The sequence below is a fragment of the Callorhinus ursinus genome, unplaced genomic scaffold (genome assembly GCF_003265705.2).
Source record: "Callorhinus ursinus isolate GAN/ISIS: 27379988/994484 unplaced genomic scaffold, GSC_fseal_2.0 scaffold6, whole genome shotgun sequence".
In the NCBI taxonomy this organism is placed as follows: Eukaryota; Metazoa; Chordata; class Mammalia; order Carnivora; family Otariidae; genus Callorhinus; species Callorhinus ursinus.
Genome location: NW_027397068.1, coordinates 29200760 through 29220360, shown reverse-complemented (window position 1 = coordinate 29220360; position 19601 = coordinate 29200760). Strand labels below are relative to the sequence as shown.

The following is a 19601-nucleotide window of genomic DNA, read 5'->3' as shown; positions in this document are numbered from 1 at the left end:
CTCTTCTAAAAGAAAGGACCAAAAGCTGTCCTCTTAGGTTTTTATGGAGGCTTCATTACACAGTCATGATTGACTAAGTCATTGGCCGTTGGCTGATTCAGCTTCCAGCCCCTTTCCCCGACCGCACCTCAGAAGGTCGAGGGTGGAACTAAAATTTCCAGCCTTCTAATCAGCATGCAATAACTTGGATGAATCTCAACATAATTATGCTAAGAGAAAGAAGCCAGGCAAAAAAGAATATATCCTGTACGATTCCATTTATATAAAAATTTAGAAAATGTAAACTAGTTATAGGGCTAGAAAACAGAATGGTGTTTGCCTGGGGATGGGGCAAATAGGAGCAGGAAGGAGAGATTTTACAAAGAAGTGTGAGCAAAATGTTGGTATTCATGAATATGTTCATTATCTTGGTTGTGGTGAATTCACGAATGAATACTTGTGTCAAAACTTATCAAATTTTATACTGTAAATATGTACACTGTTTTAATGTCAGTCATACCTCAGTCAAGCTATTTAAAGTGTTAGTGGTGGTTATCTCTGAGTGATGGACTTAAAAGTAATTTTTATTTTTTAAGTGCTTATCTATATTATCTGATTTTTTAACATTAGAAATGTATCATTTTTACAATAGGAAAAATCAACAACAAAGATATTTCCTTTTTGCCAAACAGAAAGTACAAAAAGAAACAACAGTTCTAATGCCACTCCAGAATTCAGGAATCATACCAAGATATGCCCAAGTGTTGGTTTTTCTCATCAATCTTGCCTATACTTGGGTTGCTCTTAAATCTGTATGTTATGTCTTTCTGTATCTGTGGGAAAATAATTCTGGTCTCTTCTCCATCTCTTCTTTTTTCCTTCTACAATACTCAATACTAATTAGGTCTCTTGGATCTATCCTCCAAATATCTTTATCTTTTCCCTCAAATTCTCCATCTCTTTACTCTTTTGTTCATGTATTTGTAGATGTGTCTTCCATTCAATCTTTTCACTTAAGACATTCATTGGGGTCCTATTGCTGTTGTAACAGATTACCACAAAGTTAGTGGCTTAAAACAATCAAATTATCATATAGTTCTCAAGATCAGTTCTCTGAAATGAATCTTAAGGGCTAAAATCAGTTCCTTCTGCTAGAGGAGAAGACATTTCCTGTTTTTTCCAGCTTCTGGTGGCCACCTGCATTCTTTGGTTTATGGCCTTTTCTTCCATCTTAAAAGCACATTACTTCAACGTTTGCTCTCCATCATCTCATCTCTTCTTTTGCCTTTGACTTTCTTGCCTCCCTCTTAAGGACCATTTAATTACATTGGGCCCAGCTGGATGAGCTTTCCATCTCAACATCCTTAATCACACACATAAGGTTACCCACTCACAGGTTCTGGGGAATCTTTGGGGGGCCATTATTCTACCACAAGTGGTCACCCTCTTCTTAGGCCTATTTACATACTTTGTTGGTGCCTGCGAACTCTTTCTAGTGTTTACTTGAATTTCTATTAATGCCTTCATTATTTTCCTACTCTGAGATTGGGTTCTGTCCATCTCTTCTGCAAAGTTTTATGATCTATTTGATCTGACTGATCTTTCAATTGGCTAGGATCCCTTGCATGGGTGGTGGTTTTCTTTTTTCTTTTTTCTTTTTTTTTTTCTCAGTAGGGTTCAGGACAATTGCTGGAGTGCTTTAGGTGACAGCATTCTCAAAAATTATAAAAGGCAAAGTGGTGTCTCTCCCCATAGATCAGGAGTATAGAGGTAGATAAGGCTGAAGGCCTAAGACAAGCCTGGTTAGGATTTCTCATACTTGCCTAGATGCAGGGTTGGGGAGGACTCTTCCCACCCATACACCTCCTTGTTGGTCTTTTGTGGGCCAGAGAGACCACAAGCACTTCCCTGGTAGTTGCTGATGCTGACATTCCCCAGGAAATCCAGAGATCCCTGCAAAAAATTCCTCCTAGGACTTGACATCTTAATACTCTGGTCCCTCTGATGTCTGTCTCCAGGCACTCATCTAGCCCATAGTGGTAAATAATGCCATACAGTTTCCTCCTTGCGGATGTTGTGGATTCCTGCTGCCTACCCCAGCAGTTGTTTAAGACTGAGAAGGTGGGAAAGAGGGGAAGGGTGGGGGGGGTGGGGGAAATAACTGAAGGAGATTAAGAGTGCACTTACCTTGATGAGCACTGAGAAATCTCAAAGATTTGAGAATTCAACACAATTTTAAATGTCACATGACCTTATTTCAACTTTATCAAAATCCTTAATTTTGATAGATTATACATTTCAGCTTCAAATTAAAAAAATATATATATTATTTTCTAACCCTTCAAGAAAAATCACATATAAATGCTTTATAGTATGGCAGAGTGAAATTATAGTTGCCAGATTAAAAAAAAAAAACATGATACCCAGTTATATTTGAATTCAGATAAAAGAATAATTTCTGTGTGTGGTACAAAAATTATTTGTTATCTGAAATTCAAATATAACTGGAAGCCACATTCTTACTTTTTAAGTCTGGCAACCCTACCTGAAGTGAGCTTATTAGCAGGAAAAATTAATTAAGGATTCAACTCCAGAATCTGGGAAAAAAGCACAAAAAACCCCAAAAGAATGTAGAAAGGAGAATAAAGGCAAAAATTAACAAAATAGGAAAAGAATACAAAATAAAAACAGTAAACCTAATTTCAAAAAATGAAAAGTTGGTCCACTGGCAAGTGTAATAAAATAGGCCAACTTCTAACAAGTCTAATTAGGTAAAAAGAAGAAGCAAATAACATTTGAAACAAAAATGGGTATATAATCAAATTTTAAAAACAGGGTTGTTTTAAATTATAGGAACTTTATACTAATAAATTTTAAAGTCAAGATAAAAAGGATTTTCAAAATATGAATTACTAAAATTTGTTTAGGAAGAACTATAAAAGCTGAACAAACAAAAAAGATAGAGGGGAATTACAAATCATTTCTAATATACCTTTGTTGATTAGATAATTCCTGTGTTGCTTAAAATCTTCCACATAGGGGCACCTGAGTGGCTCAGTTGGTTAAGCATCAGATTCTTGATTTCAGCTCAAGTCATGATCTCAGGGTCATGAGATCAAGTCCCGCATCACATGATGCTCAAAGCAGAGTCTGCTTGGGATTCTCTTTCTCCCTCTCCTGCCGCCCCTCCCCCCACTTACACTCTCTAAATAAATAAATAAATAAAATCTTAAAAGTCTTCCACATCATAAAAAAATAGCAATACTTCCCTGCTCATTTTTGGAATTTGCGTAACTCTCATATAAAAATTGAACAAGAGTGGTGCAAGAAAAGTATAGATTTGTCTCATGTTTGCACCTTTACAGAAAGTTGTTCGTTATATCTTGTTTGGGGGGAATAAAAGAGGCTTGTTGTAGAATAATCTTGTAGAGTATTATCCCATTGGTATTTTTTTAAAATACTGTGTCTATCCCTAAATATGTGTTTATTTTTATATGTATATTGGTAGGATATACTTTGGAAAAGGGTCTGGAAGTGTACACATAAAATTGTTGAGTGTTTTAAAGACATACTGTTATGGAGTAGACATTATTCAAGATGTGAACTCAGAGGGATTTGAGAAACTGATGTTTTAATAATTAAATTAGTACATGAACTGGACTTTTGTGGATTGTTTTAAAAATATCTTGTTATGGCTTCAATATTACTCAAGATGCATTATTTTAATTTACTTTTACTTAATTTTTAGTCTTACATCAAAATACTTTTAATACTGTTCTCCAAACTGAATAATATTTGTAGAATGAAGATAGAATTAAGGAGAAGAGAAGGCACTTGGGAGATACAAAGCACTTTTGTCCAGTGTTTCTCAAAGAAAACTTCATCCTACAACCAGGCAGCATAGATGAAGCAGCTAAATATCGAGAAAAAATCTACTACTTTTCAAGTCCTGAAGCTAAAGAGAAGTTTCTGGAGCATCCCGAGGAGTACGTGGCTCATAAAGAACCATTAAAGGTGAAAACAATATTCCTAGCAATCCTAATGATTCCTCCTGAGTGCTTTTTCAAGGACTTACTGCCAACATTCATCGTTTTACTTAATAGTGAAGTCCCCAATCTGATATAACAATATGGTGAAAATATCTAAGTTCCAAGAGCAACTTTTTGGAATATAAAGTAAAATAATTATCTTTTTTGATTTCTGCAATAATGACTTGTTTCAAACCAACACATACTATCTGTCTTTTTAGCTGAAGTAAAAAGACACAGCTACATTTATTGCTTGCTACATTAAGAGCCAGATGTGTAAGTGGGCAATTTCACAGGAACAGAAAATAGAATAATGGTTGCAAGGAGCTTGGGGGTAGGCAGGGAAGAGAATGGAGTTATTGTTTAATGGTGGGTACAAGATTTCAGTGTGGGATGATGAAAAAGTTCTGGAAATGGATAGTGGTGATGGTTGCACCACATTGTGAATGTACTTATTGCCATTGATTTATACGCTTAAAAATGGTTAAAATGCATATACTCAAAACTACTGAATTGTATACATTAAAAGGGTGGATTTTATGGTATTTAAATATACCATCTCAATAAACAGATACTTGAATTTAAACTGAAAAAATGGTTAAAATGGTAAATTTTATGTGATGTATATTTTACTACCATAATAAAAGAACACATGGTGGCAGTATTTTATCCATTTCAAAAATAAAGCACACACATAAATGCACCAGCTTTAGACAAGAACCTTCATTTTTTTTTATTTCACTTTCACCCTCTTCCACATGGATATATATTCTTTCCAGTGTATATAATATTTTATAATCTACTTTTTCACTTAACATTATATCAATGAAAGCTTATATATTTCTACATAGACCTCATGATGCTTCATCATTTTGATGTACCATTTTAACATCTAATTGTTAGACATTTTTCACAGTATTTTCATAGTGTGATTTGTCATTGTGGATATGAAATAGTACTTAGGAAATCTTTGGGCATGTCATGCTTTGTTTCTCTTGAATTATTTTATTAGTATAATTCCCTAGCATGGGATTACAAGATCAAAATATACAAATCACAATACATTGTCACTTATACTTTCAAGAACACCAATGCCTTTTTTTTTTTTGCCTGATGATGTAGGCTCCACACCCAACCTGGGGCTTGAACTCACAACCCTGAGGTCAATGGTTGCATGTTCTACTGACTGAGCCAGCCAGTGCCCCTAATTCCAATGCTTTCTTAAACAGAACATATAGAACACAATTTAAATGCTTCTGAATAATTTGGGCTGTTTTCATGAACTTCAATTTTTATATGGTGCCCAGGAAGACTACTAAAATATGTATATGGTTGTGCCTTCTGACACTGTTGGTGTTGTGAAGTGATAATTCAGTTTTAGGGAGAGCAATTAATAAGACTTCTGTTTCCTAAAGATTTTATTTATTTATTTAATTGACAGAGACAGCGAGAAAGGGAACACAAGCAGGGGGAGTGGGAGAGGGAGAAGCAGGCTTCCCGCCGAGCAGGGAGCCCGATGCAGGGCTCTATCCCAGGACCCTGGGATCATGACCTGAGATGAAGGCAGTCGCTTAACCGACTGAGCCACCCAGGTGCCCCATGCCTTATGTTTTCTAAATTACTCAAAACTTCCTTGTCTTCACTCTCCTCCTACCCTACCTCTCCCCAACCCACCCCCTGTGGCAGGCTCCTCCAGTAAGAATATGCCTTATTGGCCCCCATGGTTCTGGCAAAACCACCTGTGGAAGACAATTAGCGGAAAAATGGGGCATTTTTCATATTCAGTTTGAAGAATTTCTTCAAGAGAAACTAATGCTCAAAACCGAAAAGAAAATTGGAACTGAATTTGAAGAAGATTCTGATGAAGAACAGTTTACAAAACAAGAACTTGAAGAACTTGCAATTCAGGCCAAAGTCAAGATTGAAGAAGAAAATACAAGGAAGCCGGTAGTAATATTAATACTCTCTTTGCAGATAATTATGCTTACTGGTATTAATTTTGGGAAATAGAATATAAGCAGTATAAACCTAAAGTTTCTAAGAAGAAGAAAAAAAAATTAGCCCCCATATGTCATCCTCCCCATTTGTTAAGTACATATCTTACTGCTCATCTAGAATACAAAATGCTAAGTTTTGCATGACTCCAATAAAAATCTAAAAAGCTTTCCCTGACAAGACTGTTGCTTAACATTTATTAGGGACTCTGTTATTTGATATGTCTGACCTACACTATAAGGTTTTCCTTTACTGTGTTCTCTGTTTTCTATCAAATATAAAAATCTGCCCCAGCACCAGCAGAGATCTCAAAATATTAAATTCTGATGATGCATTGTAAGACATTTTATATATTTCTTAGATGATTTCTTTCTGGGATTGTAAAGAGGAAGTTCTTAATTCTACATTTTTAACCATTTCTGATATAGTTAGACCCTTTTCTTCTCAAATGCTCCCTTGTAAATGAACCCAGGTATAGATTATATTCCAGAAGACTGCCTGGCTGGCCCATCCTTTAATTAGGATCTAGGTTGAAGAATTATAAGATAAATGACAGAAATTAGTTAAGCCTTATGGGTGTGTAATGTAGATTGAATAATTTCTTAGCAAAAAGTGATAACAGATATCCTGAGGCCATGTTTGAAAATCAGCCATGCTAATCACTAGTAACTCCTCTTAGCTATAATATATAATTTAATATTTTAAGTCATACTAAATATTGATTTAAAGAAAAAAGTTCAAGTTTTAAAGTGTTAACAAGCAGCAGTATTAAAAATGACCTAAGAAGAAAAGGTCTTATCCTAATCAACTATGTAATAGAGTATTATTTATTAATACAGAGTTAAAATTTTTTTTTGTTTTCAGCCTCCAGATGTGCAATTTACAGAAGAAGAAGAAGCAATCAGATTAAATCTAATGGAAAATCAGCCATTGCCTCCCGAAATTCTTGAAACAATTCTTTCTGAGTGGTGGCTTAAGGAACCAATACGGTATCTTATTTTATATAGAATTATACAATTATTGACTTTTGTTTGCTTTATTCTTAAAAGTTAAAAATGTAATCCAGCATAAATTTAAGATTTTTCTTTTACTCATAAACTAGTGATTCTACACATTAAAAACAGCTGAGGAATCAATTTAAAAATACTGATGCCAGGACACCTGGGTGGCTCAGATGGTTAAGTATTCAACTCTTGGTTTCGACTCAGGTCATGATCCCAGGGTCCTGGGATCGAGTCCCGCATCGGGCTCCCTGCTCAGCAAGGAGTCTGCTTCTTCCTCTTCTTCCTACTTGTGCTCTCTCTCACTATCTCTCTCTCTCTCAAATAAATAAATAAAATATTTAAAAAAAAATACATGCCAGGGGCCCCCCTCCCCAAAACAACTGAATCAAAATTTTTAGAAGTGTGAGGTTGAGACCCAGGCATTTGTATTTTTGAGAGCTCCCCAGGTGATTCTACTGTGTAGTTGTGGTTGAGTATCCATATTCTAAATCCATGTACACTAATGATGGGCTGGACTCTTTTTCTTGGAGCCTTTCAATAATTACAGTTAAGACCACTTAATAACTGTCCACAGTGTTATCTTTCTTAAAAGCCAAGAACAAGCCTGACCTCAGACAGGACTGAGAAATTTCAGAATCTCCATGCCATCAGAGTTTAAAACTTCGCCACAATTTCCTAATCAGAATTGTATTTTTGAGAGCTCCCCAGGTGATTCTACTGTGTAGTCGGGGTTGAGTATCCATATTCTAAATCCATGTACACTAATGATGGGATTAACTTACTTAATCCTTACAAGTATCCAATGGAATAGAAACTTTTATTATCTCACTTTGGAGATAAACTATATTATAGAGAATTCAAATAACTGGCCAGTCCCAGTGCTCCTCTGGGCACTCTTTTTCACCTAGTCCATGGCCTAAATGAGTGAGTGAGGTTATTGGTCATCAACTTTAACTTTAATTTCCTGTTGCCTAAATTGGCTCAATAGTTGTGGTAAACTTAAGCAGGTTGACTGCAAAAATGTAGTCATGGGAGCCATCTGGGTGGCTCCGTCAGTTAAGCACAACTCTTGATTTTGGCTCAGGTCATGATCTTAGTGTCATGGGATCGAGCCCTGCATCAGGCTCTGTGCTTAGGATGGGGTCTGCTTGTCCTCTCCCTCTGCCCTTTCCCCTGCTCATGCTCTCTCTCTCTCTCAAATAAATAAATCTTAAAAAAAAAAAAACAGCAACAAAAAACCAATGTAGTCATGGGTTGTTCTTCATTAATTTAGCTCTTGACCTCACACCATACATTAAATTAAAAAAAAAAGCATATGAATTGAAGAATTAAAAGTAAAAAAGTGAGGGACGCCTGGATGGCTCAGTCGGTTGGGTGTCTGCCTTCAGTTCGGGTCATGGTCTCAGGGTCCTGGGATTGAGCCCAGCGTTGGGCTCCCTGCTCAGCGGGGAGTCTGTTTCTCCCTCTTCCCCTGCTTGTGCTCTCTCTCTCCAAAGAAAAAAAAAAGAGTAAAAAGTGAAATTGTAAAAAGCCTAAATAAAATAGCTAAGTATTATGCAACCATTAAAATGAAGAATTTGTAATAGCGTGAGCAATGTTATTATATAACATTAAGTTTAAAAAGATACAAAGTTATTTATAATATAATAGCAAGATGACACATAAGGAACAAGCTGGAAAGAAACAAAACAAAATGTCAGTAATCTCTAGGATATGAGATTATAGATAATCTTGCCCTTTTTCATGTTTTTCTCTATTTTCTAATTTTTCTAAAGTAAGATTTGATGCTTTTATAATCAGGGGAAAAAATCAACACATTTTTAAAGGGCTATTGCATGAGTCCTGGAGAGATATAATACAATATCTATATCTATACAGATATAGATATATAAGATATAATAAGGTGAACTAAGGTGTAATGGTAGAAATGGAAATGTGGGTACAGAAGAGGACATGCCAGGGTTTAGCTCTTATATGTGAGAAGCAAGAGGGGGTTGGGGGGGCAGTCCAAGTGTCTCTGAAGTTTGGCACCTGAATACCAGTGAGTCAGAAGCAAGAGCAGTGTGGAAGGGTAACAATGAGTCTGATTTTTGACAGTATGATGCATATAAAATTCCTGAAGGGCACATCAATGAAGAAACTAAGCAGCTTTATGAAAATTCTGAATTGAAACCCAAAAGAGAAGTTGGGTATAGAGGTAGAGATTTAGAAGTCATTGACAAAAAAGGGACAGCTGGAACAGTAGGGATGAAATCGTTCCTCACAGAAAAGACTATGCTGAAGGCATCTCTAAAGAAAAAGGCATACATTTTACAGCCAAAATATAAAAATTTGCCCACTTAATATGATTAGAAATATTTTAAAATGTCAGATAAGACCTCAAACTGTCAAATCTTCATAAAAGTCCTATGAGGAAGAAAACATATGTTTAAATATAAATACCTAAAACAAGCCAAATTTTAGATAAACAGGATAAATTCTCATTCAAAAGGGAACCAATATTGAGTTTTTCAAATAAATAAAACCAAGTTCATAAAGCCTGTTAATAATAAAAATGTAGTCACATTCCAGTTATTTTTCTGATCCTTATAGTCTCATCATACCTGGGCAAGTTTTATAATTTTATTTGAACATAATCATCTTACACATATGAGCCAGTATGCATACATTAGTAATTGTCATTGATCATAAGGGAATCCAGGGAAGAGGGTACAAACTGTTTCCTGAAAGGAAGTATCACTAGAAGAAAAACTATGCAAAGGTAGATTCCCACAAGTGGTGGGCTGGCCAAACCCACCTTTACATAATGGTGACACAGTCATAAGGCTGGGCATTCCTCCCAAGAAGAGAACTTATTTTCTCTTAATTTTTCATCAAATACTAAGACTAAATTTAAGAGAATTTATCTATAATATAAATGTAAGTATAAAATACTATCATTTTAATCTAATTCAATACATTTGGGAGAAGACGCACCATGTTTACACAAGTAGAAATATTACAAGAAATAAAAGATACCACAGTAAACTTTTAAAACTATTCATTGCACATCTTATATAAAGTTGTGATTTATTAATATTTTTTCATTTTAAATCAATATTTATAATATTTTAAGCAAATAAATTATGAAATTTCTACCAAGTTCCACAGGTTTTATATTAGATGGTTTCCCACGATATCCTGAGGAGGCTCTGTTTCTGAGGGAATGCGGATTTTTCCCAGATGCTGCTGTTTTTATACAAGTTGATGATCAAGATATTTCTGATCGACTCCTTCCTTCCCAAATTGAAAAGTGGAAACAGAAACAAAAGAAAAAATTAGAAAGGAAAAAACTCATCAAAGAATTGAAGGCAAAAATCAAGGTATGTATCCAGTAAAAAAATATGGGAATAAATTTGTTCAGCATCTATTCAAATTATAATGGTCTTTACAAAAATGTAGTTTTCTGATTTTAATAATAAGTCAATATGAAAACACTTTTAATCAAATATTAATATTATTTATAATTAAATATTTAAAAATTATTTGAGGCCTATGTGATTTGCAATACATTAATGCTTTTCTCTCCAAGGCAAATAAAATTAAAGATAGTGGCAGCACTAACGTATCCCTATACCAGACATAGGAGCAAAGTGGGAGAGACAACATAAAGAATTAAACTTCTCAGTGGCTTTTTCACTAGTTCCTGGAATGATGACACCATCAAGATCCAGGTATTAGTTTAGGACATCTTTTCTAAAACTGAAATCTGAGGAGTATTACATAAAATGTTCAAAAATGTCATAGGGAATCCAGCAATTCCACTTCTAGGAACCTATCTAACAGAAATGAAAGCAGATCCACATAAAGATTTATATATGAATGTTCATAACAGCATTATTCATAACAGCCAAAAAGTGAAAACCACAAAATATCCATCAACTGATGAATGGATAAATGAAATGTGGTAGATAGGGTACCCTGGGATCCCACCCAAGATGGTGATATAAGAACCTCCTGAATTCATCTCCTCCCACACACACAGCTACACATGAAGCAATTCCCTCTGAAAGAAATCCAGAAACTAGCTGAGCAACCCGTACACATTGGACAAACGAGAAAATACCTGTATCACCCACATCAAAACAGTTGCTGCCTGAGAGTCCAGCTTCCAATCTGTCTATGCAGTGGGTGATCCTCCCCTTTGGGACACTGACAGGTTGTGGCACATGCTTAACGACTGGGAGCCAATGAGAACAAAGAAAATAGCTTGGGCAATCACAAAGGTTTGAGAGACAGCCAAAAACTCAGTCCAGGCTGATTGATAAGGTTCATCTCCTACACAAGACTACTCTGAAGACTAGGAGTTGTGGCTTCTTTACCTAATGTGCAGAAACCAACACAAAGTCAAAGAAAATGAAGAAAGAGATGAGGAATATGTTTCAAACAAAAACTCCAGAAATAGACCTTGCTGAAACAAAGATAAGTGATTTATCTGATAAAGAGTTCAAAATAATGTTCATAAGATGCTCACAGTGTCAGGAGAACAATGCATAAACAAAGTAAGAATTTCAAGAAAGAGATAGAAAATATAAGAAAGTACCAAAGAGAAATCACAGAGCTGAAGAATACAATAACTGAACTGAAAAAATTCAATAGAGAGGTTCAATAGCAGACTAAACACATAGATGAATGGAACAGAACAGAGAGCACAGAAATAACCTCATGCCTATATTGTCAATTAATTTACAAGAAAGAAGCCAAAGATACATGATGGAGGACGGATAGTCTCTTCAGTAAGTGCTGGGAAAATTGGACTGCTACATGCAAAAGAATGAAACTGGGCCCCCTATCCTATACTATCCATAAAAATCAACTCAAAATGGATTAAAGACTTGAACATAAGACCTGAAACCATAAAACTTCTAAAAGAAAACTTAGGGGTAACCTCCTTGACATTGGTCTTGGCAATTATTTTTTTAGATTTGACACCAAAAGCAAAAGTCACCAAATGGGGACTACATCAGACTAAAAGGCTTTTGCACAACAAAGGAAGCCATCAAGGAAATGAAAAGTTATTCTACTGGGTGAGAGAAAATATTTGCAAATCATATCTGATTTGCATCTGATTGGGGTTAAAATCCACAAAATATGAAGAACTTATACAACTCAATAGCAAAAAAAAATCTGATTAAAAAATACATTAAAAATCTGAAAAAAATTCAGAGGTTCTGAATAGATATTTTTCCAAAGAAAACATACAAATCGTTAGTAGGTACATGAAAAAGTGCGGTATCGCTAATCATCAGGGAAATGCAAATCAAAACCACAATGAGATATCGCTTTACACTTGTTAGAATGTCTGTCATCAAAAGACAAGAGGTAACAAATGTTGGCTGGACTGTGGAGAAAAGGAAATCCTTTGCACTTTTGGTGGGAATGTAAACTGGTGCAACCACTGAGGAAAATAGTATGGAAGTTTCTCAAAAATTTTAAAATACAACTACCATATGATCCAGCAATCCTACTTCTGGGTATATATCCAAAGGAAATGAGAACAGGATATGGAAGAGACATCTGCACTCTCGTGTTCATTGCAGCAGCATTTACAATAGCCAAAATATGGAAGCAACATGTCAATGGATGAATGGATAAAAAAGATGTTGTGTTTATATGTACAGTGGGACATTATTCAGCCATGAGAAAGAAGAAAATCCTGCCTTTTACAACATGGGTGGACCCTGAGGATATTAAGCTCAGTGAAATTAACCAGGCAGGGAAAGACAAATAGTACATGGTATCATTTGTATGTGGAATCTAAAGAAAATTCAAACTCATAGAAACAGAGAATAGAAAAGTGGTTGCCAGGGACTGAGGGGTGGGGAAAGTAGGGAGAAGGTGGTAAAAGGGAAAAACTTTCAGCTAAAATGAATAAGATCTGAGGATCTAATGTATAACATGGTGACTATATTTGATAACATCATACTGTATAATCAAAATTTGTTAAGAGAATAGAACTTAAATGTTGTCACCAAAAAAAAAAAAAGATAAATATTGAGGTGTTGGGTGTGTTCATTAATTAAATGGAAGGAGTCCTTTCACACTGTATATCTATATCAAATCGTCACAAGATACACTTTAAATAACTTACAATTTTATAAAGCTGGATGAATGAATAAATGTGTGCTATATCCATAAAATGGATACCATTCAGTATTTAAAAAGAACAAACTATTGATAACACTCTACGACATGGATGAAAATCATTATGCTTAATGAAAGAAGCCAGGTTAAAAAAAAATAGTACATACTATATGTTTCATTCCATTTATAAGACATGTCCTGAAAGGGCAAATCTATAGATCTAGACTAAGGCACAAAGATTGAGACTTTCAAATCTGGATCTAGGAAGACAAAGATGGGACATGAGAGCAGTGTTAAATAATGTGAAGCGCTTTCATGCTGAAGAGAGCTTGTAGGTGTTCCAAATGGCCACAGGGAAGGAACTATTATTGGTAGGAGGAAGGTACAGGGAGATGTATTTTGTTATTAGTAAGAGTTTCCAAAAACAAAACAAAACAAAAAAACAAAACCAAGATTGGAAGCATTGAGCTATTTGTCAATAAAAAAGCTAATCAATTAACTCCAACTCTGAGAGATACTATGACTTAAATTATTTAATACGTTATCAGGCTGTACTTTATTAGTATGATAAAAGATTATCAAACATTTTCAACAAATTGCTTCCAAGTATTTCCCTATTTCTCCATGTATATAATCTACCTCTTTACCAAAGCAACCAAATAAATAATAAATTCGAAAAGGTGTTCTAACGTTTGTAGAAAGAATGGCTGCCCCCACGTGCTGTTTATCCCTCTAGAGGGAAATAGCTAATGAGAAGTTCCAGAGGTACAGGATGAAGTAGCATAATTACCACCATCATGAGCTTTTCTGGAAAGTTTACCATCCTTTCCTCCAAATGCCAATCCCACTTTGGGAAAAAATATATATACTAATACATAAAAAGTAATTTTATTATCCATTAAAATGTTTAAATGTCTCTTTCTAAAACAGGATGATATGATTTCTAAAAGAAGGGCTGAACTTCTAGCAGAGAAAGAAAAAAGACATAAAGGGGAGGTAAGTAAATAAAATGGTTGCTTTTTTTAAAAAAGGCAGAATATCCATAATATAATATTTATATATTCTATATATTTTTACATATCAACAGTATAAAATAAAAAGATGCCTAGAATGCCTTGAAGGAAGTACACAGAGTTTATGTTTGAGTAGTAAGATTATATATCACTTTTTTCTTTATATTTTTTGATATTCCATAATTGTTTACAGTGACCCTTCATTATTTTTATAATCAGGAGAATGAACATTTTTAAAAGAAGGAAAACCACTAAAGAAGTTTAAATAATCAAATTCAAAATATAATACTACATTAAACTACACTTCTTTTGGATTTTCATTTTTGCCTTTCACACTTGCTGCTCGTGCCCCAGGGAGATAGTCTGGGAGTCTGGGATTGAGGTCTAGACAGGGAGACTGTGAAGCTGTGCTGGACCTAAAATAAAGATTATGTCGAGATAAAGAATGGAACGAGGCAGAGCCTCTGAACTCTCAGACTTATATGTTGTGCAGGACACTCAGTACAAGCTCCTTTTCTCTATCTGCTGATTTTTCAAAAAGATAAACCTTGAAGATCGTGGATTTTGTTTTGTTTGGAGAGGAGCTGTTCCTGAAATGACCTAGCTGACACCAATGCTATAGCCAAGCTCACTCAAGGGTGCAGAATTTAAAGAGGAGGTGTGACGAGACGAGAACTAGGTGTGCTAGTTCTAAGAGGTTACCTGAGGCTCATATTTATACAGTCAGCTTACAAGTAAATCCCTGTAACCAAGGCAAACAATAAGATGGTTCCTGCCTTCTGCCATTTCCTTCTGGCCTAAAGCACCCTGTACCATCTTTTCAAAACTGACTCTCCTGTGATCTGATTTCCAACCATATAAAAACATTCAACCCAACAAGGGGAAGGAGAGACGAGGAATCCAGGAAATAGGACTTGCTGTGTGTGGAACCATGTCTCCCCCTGGTATGGATGTGCTGGACCTAAGTACAGAGGACTGCTGACACGGAGCAACCGTAACTGGGGGTCAAAACATTGCAGAATAGGGGCCAGAACAATTGTTTCTTTGTCCAAAGTATCTACAACCAAAAGTAGATCTAAAACCATTAGACTGAGAACATTCTGGCACCATCTAAGGAATAAGAACCCTCCATTATTTGCCTTAATCTTCACTTATCCATTCAGCCCGTCAGCCGGTCTGTCAGCAAACCTTAACTGAGCACTCACTGCATGCCTGACACTATTCAGACACTGGGGGTTCAGCCATGAACAAAATTGAAAGAAGTTTCTGGCCTCATTCTACTGTTCATTCCCTGAACAAGCAACGTTCTGAAATTCTACTCTGTTCAAGGAGTCATGCTGATGTTTAGGATTAAAAACAAAAACAAAAACAAAAACAATCCAGACATCCTAACCTGGGCTCAACCATAGTTACTACTACCTTTAGCCCTTGGGAATCCCAAGTGGTCCCCTTAAGAATCACCTCATAGGGGTGCCTGGGTGGCTCAGTCGTTAAGCATCTGCCTTCGGCTCAAGTCATGATCTCAGGGTCCTGGGATCGAGCCCCGCATCAGGCTCCCTGCTCAGCTGGGAGCCTGCTTCTCCCTCTCCCTCTGCTGCTCCCCCTGCTTGCGTGTTCTCTCTCTCTCTCTGTCAAATAAATAAATGAAATCTTAAAATCACCCCACATGTCTCAGCAGGATACTACCAAAAAAGTCCGGACTTTGGGGTTGAGCTGACCTAAACTGGTATCCTTTCTCCAGTACTTGCTGACTTTGTTCACTCCTGGCTCCCCGGTGCCTCACATAGTAGGCACTCAACAGTTGTTTTGTTGCTGTTGTATAACTTTGAGCAAGTTTCTTAATCTCTCTAAACCTAGATTTTTTTTGTAAAATGGAAAAAAATTAATAATATCTAGTTTCCTGAATTAATAATACTTTAATTTCTCCCTCTTTGCTATTTTTTAGTTAAACCTCCTTTTTCTCAAGAGAATCAGTTTTCAGGATAAATTTTAAATGTTCTTAATTTATAATTTTAATATTTGTTAGCATTAGAATGGTGGGATTTCTTACTATTTTTTGTTTAAAAATTCAATATTCTATCTTATAAATTAAGTAGGTTTTTGTAAGTTAGCTCTCCTAAGACTTAGTCTTTTACAAAATTGGCTATGTATCCCCACACAATAAATTTATACAAACTGGGAAGATAATTCCTGAAATTTTTGATGAATCAAAGATGAAAACTATGTATTGATTTTTTTTAACTCCTTTGATGAGAATTTTATGTTATGTCCTGCTACTGCCTCAGACAAAGAAAGACTAAACAAAATGTAGCATCTCAAGGATCACATAGTGTGATTGCTATAGTCAGTTAATGTGACACCCTGACTCAAATCCATTCTGACTCTACATAGACCCTGGAGCTTGCTTTCATGAACAGAACCAGTGGCCTTTTCATCATTTGCCTTTTGTATAGAATGTGCAGCTCCATGACTCACCTTTTCACAACTAATTGGGGAACCGTATGCAAATAAAGCCCCTCCCAGGTTTGTCTTCTCCTCCTTAACAAAAATCATTGCCCTCACGGTCTGAATTTTTTGCAGCAGGTAACACATTTTTAACATTAGAAATTACTTCAGTCTCAAGGGGACTGCTTGCATTAATTTTGTAGGAAAATGTCGCCATCTTGTGGAATTTTAGTCTCCAAGTGTGCCTAAAGAATAATCTATAAATCAACCACCTTGTATAGAGATTTAGTTTGCATACTTTCCAACTCCTCAGAGGCCTTGCTTCTGCTCCTGGTCCTCGCTCCAGAATCTTGGCTCTCTTCCTGTTCACTGGCTCCTTCTCTGGTGCCTCAGTCTCTTCTATCAAACTGTGGGTAGCCACAGACAAGAGAAAGCCAGAAAGAGCCAGGACAGGGAGCCAGACCACAAATCAGCAGAATTGTGAGGGACTACATCCAGGTGAATAGTTAATAGAGGTAAATACCATGAGTACAATGGGAAGCCAAAGTCAGGGTCCAAATGAGGGTTGAAACAAGGTTCAGGACCAAGCAGCTGGACAAGACCATCCCTGAGGCCTTCTAGGAAGAAGGCAGAGTGTATAAGCCCAAAGGTCTATGTGCAGAGAGCTCTGTGGGATGGAACAGAAAACAAAGGTGTGTATGGGGTGTACAGGTTGGGGATTGAGTTTTTTAAGTTTTTATTTAAGTTCCAGTTAGTTAACATACAGTGTAATATCAGTTTTAAATGTACAATGTAGTGATTGAACACTTCCATACAACACCCGGTGCTCATCACAAGTGCACTCCTTAATCCCTCCCCATCACCTGTTTCACCCATCTCCCCCATCACCTCCCTTGGATTGAGTGTTCAGGCTTGAAAAACAAATAGTTTGGAATAGTGTCTCAAAAAGTCCATATTTGGAAAACAACTAGGTGTAGTAAGGAAATCTAGGGTCTGCTTAACATGCGTCTGTATTGGGAAGCCTCAGAACTCTGACAAGTCTTGCACCTCTCCTCTTTCCATTTCTTCTCTAGTTGTAAGCATTCCGAGTATAATCTCCGTCACCCTCCTGACATAAACTTCTACTCAGCTGTAGCCCTGCTCCTCCCTTCCCCTACTGACAGAAAGTTATGAGAGAGCTTACCCCAAATCTAGTCCTATTTCTCAGAGACCGTGAATTTTGTTTTCTGTTTGTTGTCTTTGTTTTCTCTTTTCCCTTTCCAGCCATCTCTGGGATTGTTTGATGTATTTTAGAAATCCATTTTATTTATCTATTGGCTTTTTAGTTATACCTCTATGTATCTTTTTTTAGTGGTTGCTCTCGATTACATATACATCCTTAACTTTTCCCACTCTACTTAGAGTCAATATCATTCCATGTAATATCCTAGAAACCTATGACTGTAGAAGTCAGTTTACACCCGCCCACACTCCACCAACACCCTTTATGCTCTAGTTATTTGTTTTACAACCAAATATATTACAAACTCCATAAGAAAAAAATTATAGTTTTTGTTTTAAACAGTCATATGTATTTTAAAAATTTTAAGAGGAAAAGTCTTTTACATTTATCCAGATATTTACCATTTCTGTTGCTCTTCATTCATTCCTGTGGTGTGATGGAAACCAGAGGGATGAGAAGAATGTGGTCATTTGATTGTTTTCCTGTATGATTTTTCTTGATTGTTTTCATGATCTTGACTTTTCAATAGTTTGATTATGATATGGCTACATGTCATTTTCTTCATATTTATCTAGTTTGGGGTTCACTAAGCTTTCTTAATCTATAAATTTGTCTTTTGCTAAATTGGGAGAACTTTGGACATTATTTCTTCAAACACTTTTTCTGCTCTATTTGCTCTCTGTATCCTTCTGAAAGTCAGTCTCACATAGGTTAGATCATTCACTATTGTTCCACATGATCTTGGGTCTGTTCATTTTTTCAGTCTTTTTTCTCAAGTTTGAGCATTTCTTTTGATCTATCTTCAAATTCACTGATTCTTCCCTCTGTCATTTCCAGTCTACTAAACCCATCTGATATCTTTTATAATTTCAAATACTGTATTTTTTAGTTCTAAAATTTCCATTTGATTTGTTTTTATATTTTTATTTCCCTCCTGGGATTTCCTATCTTTTCATGTATTTTCCTTTTCCTCATTGGTCATAGGGATAACAACTGCTTTAAAGTTCTTGTTTGGTAACTCTAATACCCAGAGTGGGTATTTAATATCTTTTCTTATGAGAATGGGTCATGTCTCATGATCCTTTATATTCTGAATAATTTTGGATTATATCCTAGAATTATGAATGCTATGTTCTGGAAATTCTGAACTCTGTTATATACCTCCAGAGAAGGCTGGTGTTTTTGTTTTAGCAGGCAATTTATTTGGTAAGACTAAACCTGCCAACTCTGTCCTACTGGCAATGGGTGGCAGTTCAATTGATACTGTTCTCAAATAGCCCATATGTGCATGATTCAGAGACATGGACACTCTTTACAAACTAAATTTGTTGTTCCCTTCTCCAGTTCTCTCAACTCTGAAGTTTACCCTCACTCTTCAGTGCCCTGGTTGTGTCTCCTTCCCCTGGTTGCCCCAGATGGAAAGACACCAAGCTTCCTATCAGAGTTTTAGTCACCCTGTGCCACCACCACTGTAATGGAGGCTGCCCTCTGAGCAAATGCACAAAATCAGAGAACTCATCCTAACCCAGCTGCTTCATTCAAATTTTTACTGTTTTCCAAAATCTGCCTTTGTTTACTCTCAGCCCCTTAAATGAGTGAGATAAAATGTGTTTGGGGGGGGAGAAGGTGTACTCTTCATGGTTTATGGTTATTATCAGCTAGAAACTAAATTAACTTATTCCTTTATACTGGAGGCAGATCTCTGAGACCGTGAATTTTAGAACATGTATCTACTAACCTAAGGCCTAAAAAGTGTAATATATCAGCACTGTTTCAAAAGATCAAATTGCCA

At 36.0% G+C, this 19601-nt stretch overlaps 1 protein-coding gene across 1 annotated transcript in view; it reads left to right on the top strand.

Moving 5' to 3' along the window:
- The window catches only part of AK9 (adenylate kinase 9), a 128050-nt gene that overhangs the window by 74808 nt on the left and 33641 nt on the right, over positions 1-19601 (top strand). The window contains exons 23-27 of the mRNA XM_025859292.2: positions 3781-3993; positions 5694-5954; positions 6867-6991; positions 10149-10368; positions 14060-14125. Of these exons, the coding sequence (XP_025715077.1) occupies positions 3781-3993; positions 5694-5954; positions 6867-6991; positions 10149-10368; positions 14060-14125 (885 nt within the window). The remainder of the gene's footprint in view (positions 1-3780; positions 3994-5693; positions 5955-6866; positions 6992-10148; positions 10369-14059; positions 14126-19601) is intronic.